At 32.5% G+C, this 13108-nt stretch overlaps 1 protein-coding gene across 1 annotated transcript; it reads right to left on the bottom strand.

Moving 5' to 3' along the window:
* Positions 1–307: 307 nt before the first annotated feature.
* On the bottom strand, positions 308–889 carry LOC125828277 (pectinesterase inhibitor 4-like). Its single transcript, XM_049507592.1, has one exon. The coding sequence runs from the start codon at positions 887–889 to the stop codon at positions 308–310; it is 582 nt and encodes a 193-aa protein (XP_049363549.1).
* Positions 890–13108: the final 12219 nt, after the last annotated feature.

Here is a 13108-nt window from a genome sequence, read left to right on the forward strand (position 1 = left end):
TCTTAATTATTATTTTCTGTGAATTTTATAGTTTCAGGAAGCATGAGATAATTAAGATTCCCGTTTGATATGTCTGGTGGGCATTCAGAGGTCAATTTGGTTATTTTCATTAAAATGGAGCAATATATATAATCGAACAAAAATATAATCTTACTGTGACTGAGGTATACAATACTACCTTTGATTAGATCATACTCCATCATCACACAATTTCCCACACAATAGCTTAACTTAGGCATCATTTTTTTTAAATTAAAATTTAGACGTCTGAATGATCTGAATACACAATTGAATAATTAAAATGTCTCTAAAAAAGATGGTTAATGAGCGCCAAGGCATTGCTGGCAAGTTTGGTAATATTTGCCATGCTACTATTTATCATTTTCTTCACAGTTGGATTTACCTTCCGGCCAGAAAACCCATCGGTACACGAATCCGCGTCTGTTATTACAGAACTCGCGTACGTTTTAGCATTAGCTAACTGAAATTCCTTATCTTTATCACCTAAATGTCCCATTGCATCAACAGCCTGCTTCAGTTCGTACACTGCATCCTTCACATCTTCTATGCAGTCTTTAATTATGGATGCTTCAATTCGGGTTATTCCCTTTTGTTTTTTCAGTGTTGAGACAGTGGTAGAGGCGTTTTTTGCGCCTTTTATGGTTACATCAAGGGCTGCTTTGCATAACTTTGTGGAGTTGGTTTTCACTGAAGAAGCATAAGGAATTAGTGTTTTTTGGCAAAGGGAAATGTATGTGGTGACGTTGCATTTAGTTTTGATGAAGTTTGTGTAGGCTTCATTAGCAGCTGTGGCTGTTTGTGGTAGTGAGATGAATAAAACAATTGTTAAAAGGGGCAGTATAAAGCTTTTGCAAATAGACACCTCCATTATTTGATCTCGTACGTGTTATATTGTTGGGAAATATAATTTGAATGTGTTGGAAATAGAGAAAAAGACGTGAATATATAGAGAGAGATGAATTTGGCAATGTGGGAGATTTTGCTTAACTGTGATCGATCAATATTATTTGATCGTGAGAATAAAATTGCTGTAAGATACACAAAAATGAGTTGTGAATGTGCAGTATCAAATTATCTCGCCGTCACAGACGGTAGCAGCTACAATTAAAGTCACATGCAAAATCAATTTATCCTAGCTATGTCTTCTAATTTACGTGTGTCTATATGCATTTAACACACATATCCAAATCCAATACATTCTACACCTTGAACTATCGCAAACAAGGGTGGCTAAAAAAAATCGATGGTCTAAAGTGAACTTTAATTAATAGGAAGTTTTATGTTTTTGCTCAATAATTTTTAAAAGAAAAATTGAACTATAATTTATTATAAGTAAAATTTGTTGGGTCTCGTCTTTTCTTAATTAGAAGTTTTGTATTCGAGCTTTGTAATGATAAAATTTTTATTAGAGATTGTTTTTCTTTTTAATTAACTTCGCGCTTGTCTCAAAAATCGAATCATCAGAAAATTCAATATAATTATTAAACATCGAATCAAATAACAAAGCTCCCAAAAGTTTGGAACCTATATGGCTCAACCTTGTGGCTGGTCTGAGTGCACACCACATGGTATCAGACTTGAAGATAATTATGCTGACCAATTCATATTTATTCTCTAGACTAGAAGAGCATTATCTCGACCATAGGAGTTGATGAACGTAACGTGGCCAGAAAATGAAAAATAAAAATGATAGCACGTAACGCTGCGGAAGTGGAGGAAATATATTTATATATCCACCCATGTGTCTAAGATACGGAAGCCTAACCACCTCAATTCACCATTATGATTTATGAACTTTAATAATATTTGTGCTTTACGCAAGAGAAGTTCACGTTTTCATGAGATTAGTTTGCGTGGGTTTCTGATTATCATAGTGTTTCAAAATGCATGCACGTTGTAGGTACTTCTTTCTTTGGAGGCGGTTATAGCAAAAATTTGGAGTCACTCAATTTATTAGATACATTTCATTTTTCGAGAGTCAAACAGTTTAAGTTTGATTGGAAATTACGCATGAAATCTTCAATTTTTTTTGAAATAAAATTTATATATTTGTAAACTACGTAAAAAGTACTATAAGTCACCAATTAGGGGTGTAAAAAATGAGTCCAAATATAGGTAATCCGCCCAACCCACCCAGAATTTTAAGGGTTGTGCTTAAGATAATTTGAAGTGAGTTCTATCTCAACCTATTTAAACCCAAACTCATACAAGGGAATCATCAATTGAGCCCAATTTAATCTTCAATTCCAAGCCGTTTTAAGACTCTTTATTTGCATTGATGTAATGCATGATTCTATATTAAATGTATGAATTACTATCTATTTTATATGTTTTAGGATTTATTTGCCACTTATACCTATTTTAAAAAAATATTCTTGTGTTGAAATTCAAATTGTGGTTATAAAAGTTAAATAACAATATGCTAAAATTATTCAGATTAAGCAGGTCAAATTTGACGGGTCATGACCCAACCCGATTTTTAGCCCAACCCATTTGAGCCCAAACTAAACTTGGGCGAGTCAATACACTCAATTTCTATATCAACCTATTTTAATATCTTCAATTTCAACCCAATCCCGCCCATTTGACACCCCTTAGTCACATTAATAATTGAAAGTCCAAATATTTAAAAGATATATGAAAAATTTAGTGTAAAAAATAGACTTGCTTGAATCTCAAAATTCGAAATATGTCACATAAATTGAAACGAAGGGAGCAGTAAGGAAATTTATGTTGTACGTATCCACTATTTGTTCCTTTAAAGTGACGTTAGTTAAAAGATTTTAGGTATTATGAAACTCATACTTTCGTAGTTTATTATTAATCTTAGGTAGTTGGTAGTTATACGTAGATAATTATGATGGATGATAATAATAGTTAATAATAGTAATAACAAATTACGAGTGATACATGATCCTTACATAGTAAAAGTTGATGGTGAGGAACTGAGGATGATTGTCAATCATGTATTAGTGATTGGTAATTCTTTTATTATATAAGAGAGAGTTCACGCCTTCTTCAGCGTATTTCGAAAAAAAGAAAATTAAAATTAATTTCTTTTTTTCTACTTTAATTTAATTAGTGTATAATATTTTTGAAATTATGGGATCCGTTTTAGCTATGACTTTTAGTTTTAAATTCATATTCTTTAGTTATAGCTTTATTATTTTTAATGTCGGTAATATTTGGTTATATTTTGTAACTACTTTGAGTAAAAAATCAAGGGAAAAAGGACAAATATACCCCGAACTATCGTAAATGGTATGCAGATATCCTTCGTCATACTTTTGGGACATTGGTGCCCCTGCTGTCCAAAAACTAGAGCATATATACCTTTATACTAACGGACATATACGTGTCATAATCTTATCCACCGATCCGACATTTACTAAATATCGGATTGACGGATAAGATTGCACCACGTGTCCCTATTTAGTCTTCCGTTAGAGTGAAGGGCATATATGCTCTAGTTTTTGAATGGCAAGGGCACCAATGCCCCAAAAGTATGACAAAGGGTATCTGCATACCATTTACGATAGTTCGGGGGTATATTTGTCCTTTTTCCCAAAAATTAATGATCGATGACAAAATATACTTTAATTATGGACATCTTAATGGACCTCTTCACATTAAATTTCCGCAAACAAACAAACAGTAATTAACAACTTAAAAAATCTATTTAATTAGCTTTCTAAATTCTATCTGTATCACAATAATAAAAATAAAAATATAATAGATATTGGACCCGTACTAGCACGGACACATGCGTCTAGAAATAATTATAAATAATGGCTAGTGATAATTAATGATAGTTGACTGTACCGATGATAGTTATGGGTGCACTGATGGTATAATTGATCATATAATGATGGAGTAGTGATAAAATATCATTCTAAATTCTTAGATGAATAACATCTTAATGATATTAAGACTTTGGTATAAGAAAATAAACACTTAACTCCAGCTAGCTAGGCACATACACATAAAAGTGTTTTTTTTCTTTCCATTTGTTTATATTGTAAAAAGCATTTCTTATTTTTCTTTGACAACTGCGAATAATAATTTAGGTGCTGATTTGGCACACCTTATGTCCGTTCACTGCTTTTACATGTCCTTATCAAACAAAACAACAAAGGAAGTTTCTTTGTTTCACATACTTCACACATTTCTCATCCCTTCAGACCTCTAGTCCTAACCAGTGGGAGCTAACAAAAAAGATGAAGAGTGTTGCTAAGGTTGTGCTTGTACTTTCTATCATCATATGAATACTCTTGACACCTACCGTTGCGTGGCGTCGTCGTGGAACTAGGGGGTATGGATCCATCCCATCAGATCGTGCTCATGATCATGCCAGGACAAACAGCAACAAAAATAGCTCATCATCCACCACCACCTCCGTTGGCTGGTACTCCATGGCAATGGCTTTGTTTTCTTACCTTAATTTTCCTTACTTTTGAACTATAGTATATTTAATTTGTGCAATTCATGTAAATATGTATTGTCACTGTTCGACTTGTACTTGAGTTTGGGTACAAGGCATTGAGTTCCCAAGGTTTATTTGCTTCCCATTAATGTATCGAGTATTGATTGTTTTATCTTTAAAAATATGCTAGGATCTTGAATACGTGAGTTCTATGTGTATGTTGAGTCATGTAATACGTACACGATTATTTAATTAAAAAGTGAAGTTAGTATTAATATAAAATAAAATAAAATATAACTTTAAATAAATAATTATACATGTATTTGAAAATCATCACAAATTGAAGTAGCTTATCTGCTTTGATATTTATGAAAGTCACAGAAAGAAAATAGTGGTACAACACGGATTTTATTAATTTTTTTCTTGATTCGATGTATAGATGTTCTATCTTTGGTCACCTTTGTGATTATTTTAGATGAATAACACTTCTAATGTTCGAAACTCATTTAACAATTGTGATCCCGCAAAAAAAGAAAAGGCTTAAGTCATCAGCGGCCCCTTAAAGTTGTCCGCATAATTCACTTAGACATCTCAACTAAGACTAATACCTATTGAACACTTTTACCTATTCAAAAATTGTTTCTATTAGGCATTTTTTGATAATTAGCAAAATATATGAAGAGTGTGTGATACACTTGCGGTGACGTGGCAAAACAGCAAATTAAAAAATAACATGTGTCACTGGGTCCCGAAAATTATTAAAAAATAATTTTGTTTAAAATTATTTCAAACACTTTTTATATCTAATTTTTTTAAAAAGAAAAAGAAAAAAATGAAAATGTCAACCTATTCTACCCAACCCCACCCCTACCCAACCCCCTTTCATCTTCATCTTCTTCCCAAAACACATTCTTTCTCAAATCACAAAACCTAATTCTTTTCAAATAACTTGAAGATTAACTTTTAAAAAATATATATATACATTTTCATACTAAGAGTGAAGAAGAAAGAAAATTTTACCGGCGGTTATTCATTTCTACATCGTTGACAAAATGAAATTGATAGCTCAAAAATTAATTCTTTCAATTTTTTGAATATCATTTTTGATAAATTTAATGGGTTTATATATGAATTTGAGTAAAAATCTTTGTTCGAAAATTTTGATAAACAAATATCGGCTAACTTTTTTTATACATAAAAATCATTTATCTTCTTTCTTCTTCTTCATATTTGTTCCTTGTTTTTATGAGATTTGAAATAAATCATACAAATCTTCATAGTTGATTTTCATTTCTCTTCATATTTGAAAGAAATAATATTCTTTTATTTATAAAAAAGAAAGAAAAACAATGTTGGAGCTAAAATGAAGAATATATTAATGTTTTGTAAACTAAAATATGAAGAAGATGATAGGTAGGGAGTGAGCTCCTTTTCTTTTTTGAAAAAAGTGTAAACGAAAGAAGAAAAATATTTTTTAAGTTAATTATAATGCCAAGTGTCAATAAAAGAAGAAAAAAAAATAATAAAACACTATTTTGAATTTTTTCACACGCTTCAGGGAAGTGCAAAACACATTTTTTGCCATATCAACGTTTTGTGTTTAATAGGTACATGCTTTGAACAATTTAGGTGTTCAATAGGTACAAGTCTTAGTTGAGGTGTCTAAGTGAATTATGCAAACAACTTTAAGGGGCGGTCGATGACTTAAGCCAAAAGAAAAATATTTATCAAAAGAAGGAGACTATCACATTCTGTGTCGGTACCGACAATTTTAAAATCTACAAAAATAATACACATAATTGAGTCGGATATACACACAATTGAGTATGTGCCTAACTTGAGCAATATGGATAAGGAAGATGTGGTGCACAAAAAGCCAAACATTTAAAAAATCAACTTGACCAATAATGCCGTGCACAAAATTTCTCGAAATGGCCGTGTCACTATTTATTACTCACTACATTCTAATTTGTTTAATCTACTTTCTCTCTTCTTCTTTTTAAAAAAAATAGTGACTCTTTTTCTAGAGATTTTTAATTTTAAATTTTCATATGATATGCTTAAGATTACAAAATTAAAAGACAATTAAGCTACAAGATTTCAAATATTTCCTATTTTCTTAAACTCCCTGTTAAATCAAAATAAGCCAAATGAACGAAAGAAAGTATACATTTTGCCATTGGTTTAGCTGAGTTTAAGCTAGAAGAGGTGTAGGGTTCAATTCTATTTAAACAACAAACTCTTTTGTCTTGTACAATAAGTAAAAAAACTCTTATCAAATATTTGCCAAAAATCGAATCAAAGTTGAGTTTGAAGATCGTACCTCAATGACCAACAATAGGCCCATAATCAGAAGGCTAGGAATCACTCTTTAGTTAGTAGTGACATTTCCTTATATTTATTTATTTTAGCATTAACATTATTAAAATCTTAAGAACACCAATCAATGACTACAATTCAAATAACTTCCAATATCTATAATTAAGTGTAAATAAATTAGGTCACTCACCACTGACTAAACTTCACTCAACTCTTGGCACAGACACATCAGATAAGCTTCTCTTTTTTTCTTTCCATTTGTTCATGTAGTCAAATGCACTTCTTTCTTTTTCTTTGCCAATTCCAAGTACTACTTTGGGTGTTGATTTGCCAACGTTATCAAATGGTTAAGGTCAGCCACTAAAGGGGAGAAAATATAATCTTGAAGTAAGGTTATTATACTTTACTTTGCAGGAAGGATTAACTAAGGCAACACCGATTATTTTTTTTTAGCTGTAAACTTCTTTGGTAATAAAATGCTTACTTATCAAAAGAAAATTTCTTTGTTTCACATTATTAACACATTAAAATTTAATTTTTGATAATGTGATTTGACTTTTGACTTGTTCATTAGCCCTCATTCTCATACCTTCATACATCTAGTCATGGCTTGTTCGATTTTTACTTTTTCATTAACTCAAATTTACAATTTTAAAATTGAAGGTGAGAAATATTTACCATCCAAACCAACTCCCCTCTTATCGACAAGGCCCAATTATTTGAGTTGATACACTTTTTTAACGATCTTCCCACAAAAATTCATTTTCGGACTACCCACATGACAAAATAATTCAAAGTTCCAACCAATATTTGTTGAACGCCAGGTCAAAAACACTATTTTACTAAAATATTAATTAGAATTTGACAAAGTTTGGATGTAGGTCACACAACAATTTGTTGGACGAGTTTTCAAACAATGGTACTCCTCCATTTTAGTTTGTTTGGTTTGATTTGAAATACGAAGAGTCAAATTAATGTACTATTTAGTGCAATTTTGGATATAATTTTTTCAATATAAAATTCATATATTTAAAAATCACATAAAATATACTATAAATTACGATAGTTATAATTTAAGATATTTTAAAAATATAATAAAAAAATACTATTTAACCATTCAAATATTAATTGAGAAAAACAAATTAAAATGAAAAATATATTTTATTCGTCACCACTCAAATTTGTAATAATATATATAGTATATTAGTTGTAGAAGATCATTCCCATTAAATACTTCCACTTTGAGTCTTGTAGCACATGTAATGACAGAAAATTAAGGATATAAAATTGTATGAAATCATCATATAATTACTAATTCCAGTTGACTTCTCTACTTCTCAAGTTGGCAAATCTTTCAAACCGTGTTGAAGAGAGTTCCTACTCCAATTATTGACTTCCCTTCTTCTTTATAACAAAATATGCATAATCATGCTTGTTTGCTTCAGGATATATATCTCAAATTTTTTTCTTACACACAAAGAGAGACAATAACAAGCTCAAACAACGTCAAGAACAACGAGAATCTTTATAGTATTGACTATTGAGAAGTTTTCTTTTTTAATCTTTTCATATCTTTTACACTGTCAATGTATATAATAAAAAGGTGCGGGAGTAGTGAAAAAAATGAAGAGCGTTATGAAGGTTGTGATTGTGCTTTCTGTCATCATGTGCGTACTCCTGACACCTACCGTTGCGAAGGGCGGTAGTAGTGGCCGAAGTGGCGGATCTGGTGGTAGTGGAACCAAGGCAAGAGGTGGGTCTGGTAGCAGTGGAACCAAGTCTAGTAGTAGTGGGTCAAGTGGAAGTGGAACTGCAACCACCACATGGATCCCATCAGCTCGTGCTCGCCCGACGACGGTCGGCAGCAACAGCAACAGACACAGCAATAGCTCATCATCCACCTCCTTTGTCTGGTCTTTCATGGCGATGACTTTGTTTGCTTACCTTACTAATTTTGTTTACTTTTGAACTAGTTTTTATTTTTTATTTTGATGTTCCGTCTGATGTTTGGTATCTAATTTGGAGCTCCAACTAAAGTCAGATCGCACACTTCAAGGCATCCATTTTGGAGGTGGTACTCTCAACGTAATTTTCTCTATTCTGATCAGAGCTCAAATTCAAAACCTCTGATTAAAGGTGAAACAGTCTCACTGCATCACAACCCCTGTTAATCTTTTGAAATAGTTCATATAATCACCCTAAATATAATTTAATTTTTGTATAATTTTATCGGATATCCCCGAAGGGACTAATTATTGTGTAATTGATGTCGATGGATCTATATTGTCACCGTCCGACTTGTTCATGAGTTTGGGATTGGGTACGAGGCGTTGAGTTCCTAATTTAGGTTTTACTTCCCATCCCCTTAATGTATTGAGTATTTTAAGAAAAAATATATACTCCCTAGCTAAGGCTTGCCTGTTGCCACATACTTTAATATGTGTATGTTGAGTCATATACATAATATCTACACGATTTTACAAAGTAATATTTTAATACTTTAATAAATTATAATTTTGAATAAATAAAGTATGAATTTTCGTGAATGATCAATATGTTAGGACCGAAATAATCTGGTGTAATGCGGAAGCTAGTAAAGCAAACTTCGAAAGACCACGAGTAATAAGACAAATGAGAAATAGACCAAAAGACACAAAGATTTAACGTGGTTCGATCAGTCGACTTACGTCCACAAAGGAGATGAGCAATCCACCATATAAATATGAGAGTACAAAATATAGAGAGAAACAACCTCAACCAATTCACTGGGAATACATGGGAGGCTCATACAAGTGATAACGTATCAAGCTTGTGTCCTACAAATTCTCCCCATAACCAAAACTCTCAAAGCCCTTAAGACTACATTGTGAATGCTGATTAAGTTAGAAGGAACATGCATCTATTTATAGAGTCCTAAACATTTTCCTACCATAAAAGGACTAGTCAATCCAAGACTTTTTCCTAAAAGGAAAACCTATTTATGGTAAGAAATCAGGGCAAATAAAACCCAACAAATCTCCCCCTTCGCCTGAATTTCTGACAAAATAAATTTGCCCACCTTCTTCACATAATCTTCAACATGTTGCTTCTTCTCTCCATAATCTCCTCCATCAAATCTATGTCTCAACACAGAGAACCTCTCTAAAACAGTTTCTCCAACAAAAATCTGCATTACTGTCAAAAAGGTTGCGGCTAGAACAATACCCGTCAAGATGAACACCCATCTATTTCTAACCTGGCTCATTGAACCATGACGACTCTGATACCATTTGTTAGGACCGAAATAATCTAGTGTAATGCGGAAGCTAGCAAAGCAAACCTTGAAAGACCATGAGTAATAAGACAAACGAGAAATAAATCAAAAGACACAAAGATTTAACGTGGTTCGATCAGTCGACTTACGTCCACAAAGGAGATGAACAATCCACTATATAAATATGAGAGTACAAAATATAGAGAGAAACAACCCCAACCAATTCACTGGGAATACATGGGAGGCTCACACAAGTGATAACATATCAAGCTTGTGTCCTACAAATTCTCCCCATAACCAAAACTCTCAAAGCCCTTAAGACTACATTGTGAATGCTGATTAAGTTAGAAGGAACATGCATCTATTTATAGAGTCCTAAACATTTTCCTACCACAAAAGGACTAGTCAATCCAAAACTTTTTCCTAAAAGGAAAACCTATTTATGGTAAGAAATCAGGGCAAATAAAACCCAACACAATATGAATATCAGTACAACATCAAATTATAGTTGATATAATAATTACACATATATAATAGTAGAAAAATATTGATAATTGATAATTGCTTTGCAAACACTGGAACACCGTTAAACAATTTTTTGTTGTATGAAATATTAAATGGGTAAAGAAATTTTTTTATATATATATATATGAAAATTTCTTAGCCAAGTGAAACTTTGTTAGTTAGGCTTCTCTTCTTGTTGTAGTATTGATGGGCAATAAGTAGATTTTTGTGTTGTTAGCCTATTTTTTTGATGGATAGTTTCTATCCATGTGTTGTATTTAAAATTTTGTGATGATGTACAACACCTCCAGTGAATTTTTTTTTTTGAAAAAAATATTTTATACTACTTCCTAAAGATTAGGACAAACATAATGTATTTTATTTTAAGCTTAATTAGTTTAACTTTAACTTCTTGAACTCTTTTAAAGTGCTTATACCCATCAACTTCCTTAAATGTTGAAAAGGGAGAAACCTAAAAAAAAATTAGTAAACATATGTAATGACTCAGTTGGTCATTTTTGGAAATTTTCATAAAATTATAATTTTGTCCTTTCCAATATTGACCTCGAGTTATTTCTGATTGAGTTTTGAAAGTTTCTTTGGAACTTTGAGTATAAAGTTGTGAATTTTGTAAGATTTGAATTTGAAAGACTAAATTTGTTAAAAAGTGGTTTTTGGTATCTTTTGGAGTTTCGAGTGTCAGAATGGAATTTCGTTGATTCCATTAGTCCCGAAATGTGGAAATTGGTCGAATAAAGCTGTCAATTTCAGATTCGGAGTCTTTTTGAGGATTTGAGATCCTAAGTTGGAAATTTATGAAATTATAGCCTTTGAGTTGACTTTGGTCAACATTCGGGGTTCCGATGCTCCGATCGAAATTTTGAGAGTTCCATTGGATTCGGGAGATGAATTTAGGATTAACTGAGGTATTGGTTGAATTTTCAGAGGTTCCGAACTTGATTTGGCCTTTTTAGGCGTTATGTTTCTTTCTTGTGACTTTCAAGAGTTTCAGGTCAAAGAGACCTCTGATTCATGTTTTGATGGTTCCATTGTGTCTGGAACGTTGACTACAGTTAGTTTGCGTATTTGATTTGTGTTTACGGGGTTCCGAGGATTCTTTCGACATCTTGGGAGTTGGCTGATTTTTCTGATGCTGGTGTGCTTCGCTTTCACAAAAGATGCCTCGCGACTGTGAGGATCGCGAAAGTGAAGGGACTCTATTAGGCGGGGTTTCCTTAAGCGAATCATGGGTGTAATCCCAATGTTCGCGAACGCGAACCCTGGTGTCACGACCCGAGCCTACACCCTGGACGTGGCCGTCACTTGAGAACCATTGTTGGTCCCTAAGCGAACCCTCATCCTGGCTGACTACAAGCGGAAAACTGATTCAAGCATACAAAGCTTAAAACTGAATAAAATCAATAACTCAAATACAAAGCTTTAACTCAAACGAAAACTCTGAATAAAAATAATATATTCAACTCGCCATAAAATAGGCAACTTAAGTCTTTAAAACATTTAATAAAATAAATGAATAATGCAGTCTTCTCAACTATATTGACTATCTATGAAGCCTCTAACTGATAGAGATGGAAGTCGGGACAAGACCCATGACATCCTGACTAAACTGAAAAGTATATGAAATCCTCCGGAACAAAGAGGCTCACCATACCTGTGTCTGCATCATGAGAAGATACAGGCCAAATGGCTCAGTACGTGGAATGTACAAGCATGCAAGAGGAATTCTAAAACATAAACATAAGCTTGAAACTTGATAAAAAGGAAACATACTTACCTCTTCTCAAATTTACTAAACTCAGAAGTATTCAAGGATAAGATACTCAACTCAGAGATTAGATACTCAACTCAGAGATTAGATACTCAACTTTAAAGATATGATACTCGACTTCAAAGATATGATACTCAACTCAATTAAGCACCGATCAACTCAAGATACTCAACTTAAGGTACTCAACTCAAAATACTCAACTCATGATACTTTACTGAACTTATTTCAATATAAAACAGTTTAAAACAAGTGCAATATAAAGAAAAAGCTGTTTAAAAACATGATGTCAACTTTGTGTATATAACAAGGATACAACATAACTCTGAAATGTATATGAAAATACAATTAACTGATGTATATTAAAATACAATAACTTCTGTGGAAGTTTCTCTAACCGACAACCATCACATAAGAGCTATAGTGATGATACATCGATCTACCTCATGCTGCCAGCGCATCCTATACCCGGCCAAATGTATAGAACCTGAACTACTAAGTGGATCCACTAGTCTATTGTGAAAAAGGTTCATCTAAAAAGTATGACCTTTTTCTACCCATGATGGCTACATGGTTTTATGGAGACGTGAGTTATCTGAACTCATGCTTGCCCCCAATTCGATGCTCAATACTACTCCCAAAATATACTAGCTCTTATGTTTTTAAAGAAAACAAACTTCTTATGTTATTTGAGATTAGTGCTCAAAAACTTAGCTTAAAGGTTATCTTGGAAATCTCAGTTTCCTCTCTTGCTTTATTTAGAAAGCGATTTTTCTTTTCTGAAAACTAGCCCGAAAGCTCT

This window comes from Solanum verrucosum, unplaced genomic scaffold, assembly GCF_900185275.1.
Source record: "Solanum verrucosum unplaced genomic scaffold, falcon-dt-bn FXZP01000047.1, whole genome shotgun sequence".
NCBI lineage: Eukaryota > Viridiplantae > Streptophyta > Magnoliopsida > Solanales > Solanaceae > Solanum > Solanum verrucosum.

Coding starts and splice junctions, on each gene's coding strand:
- LOC125828277 (XM_049507592.1), bottom strand. CDS start 889: ATGGAGGTGTCTATTTGCAAAAGCTTTATACTGCCCCTTTTAACAATT.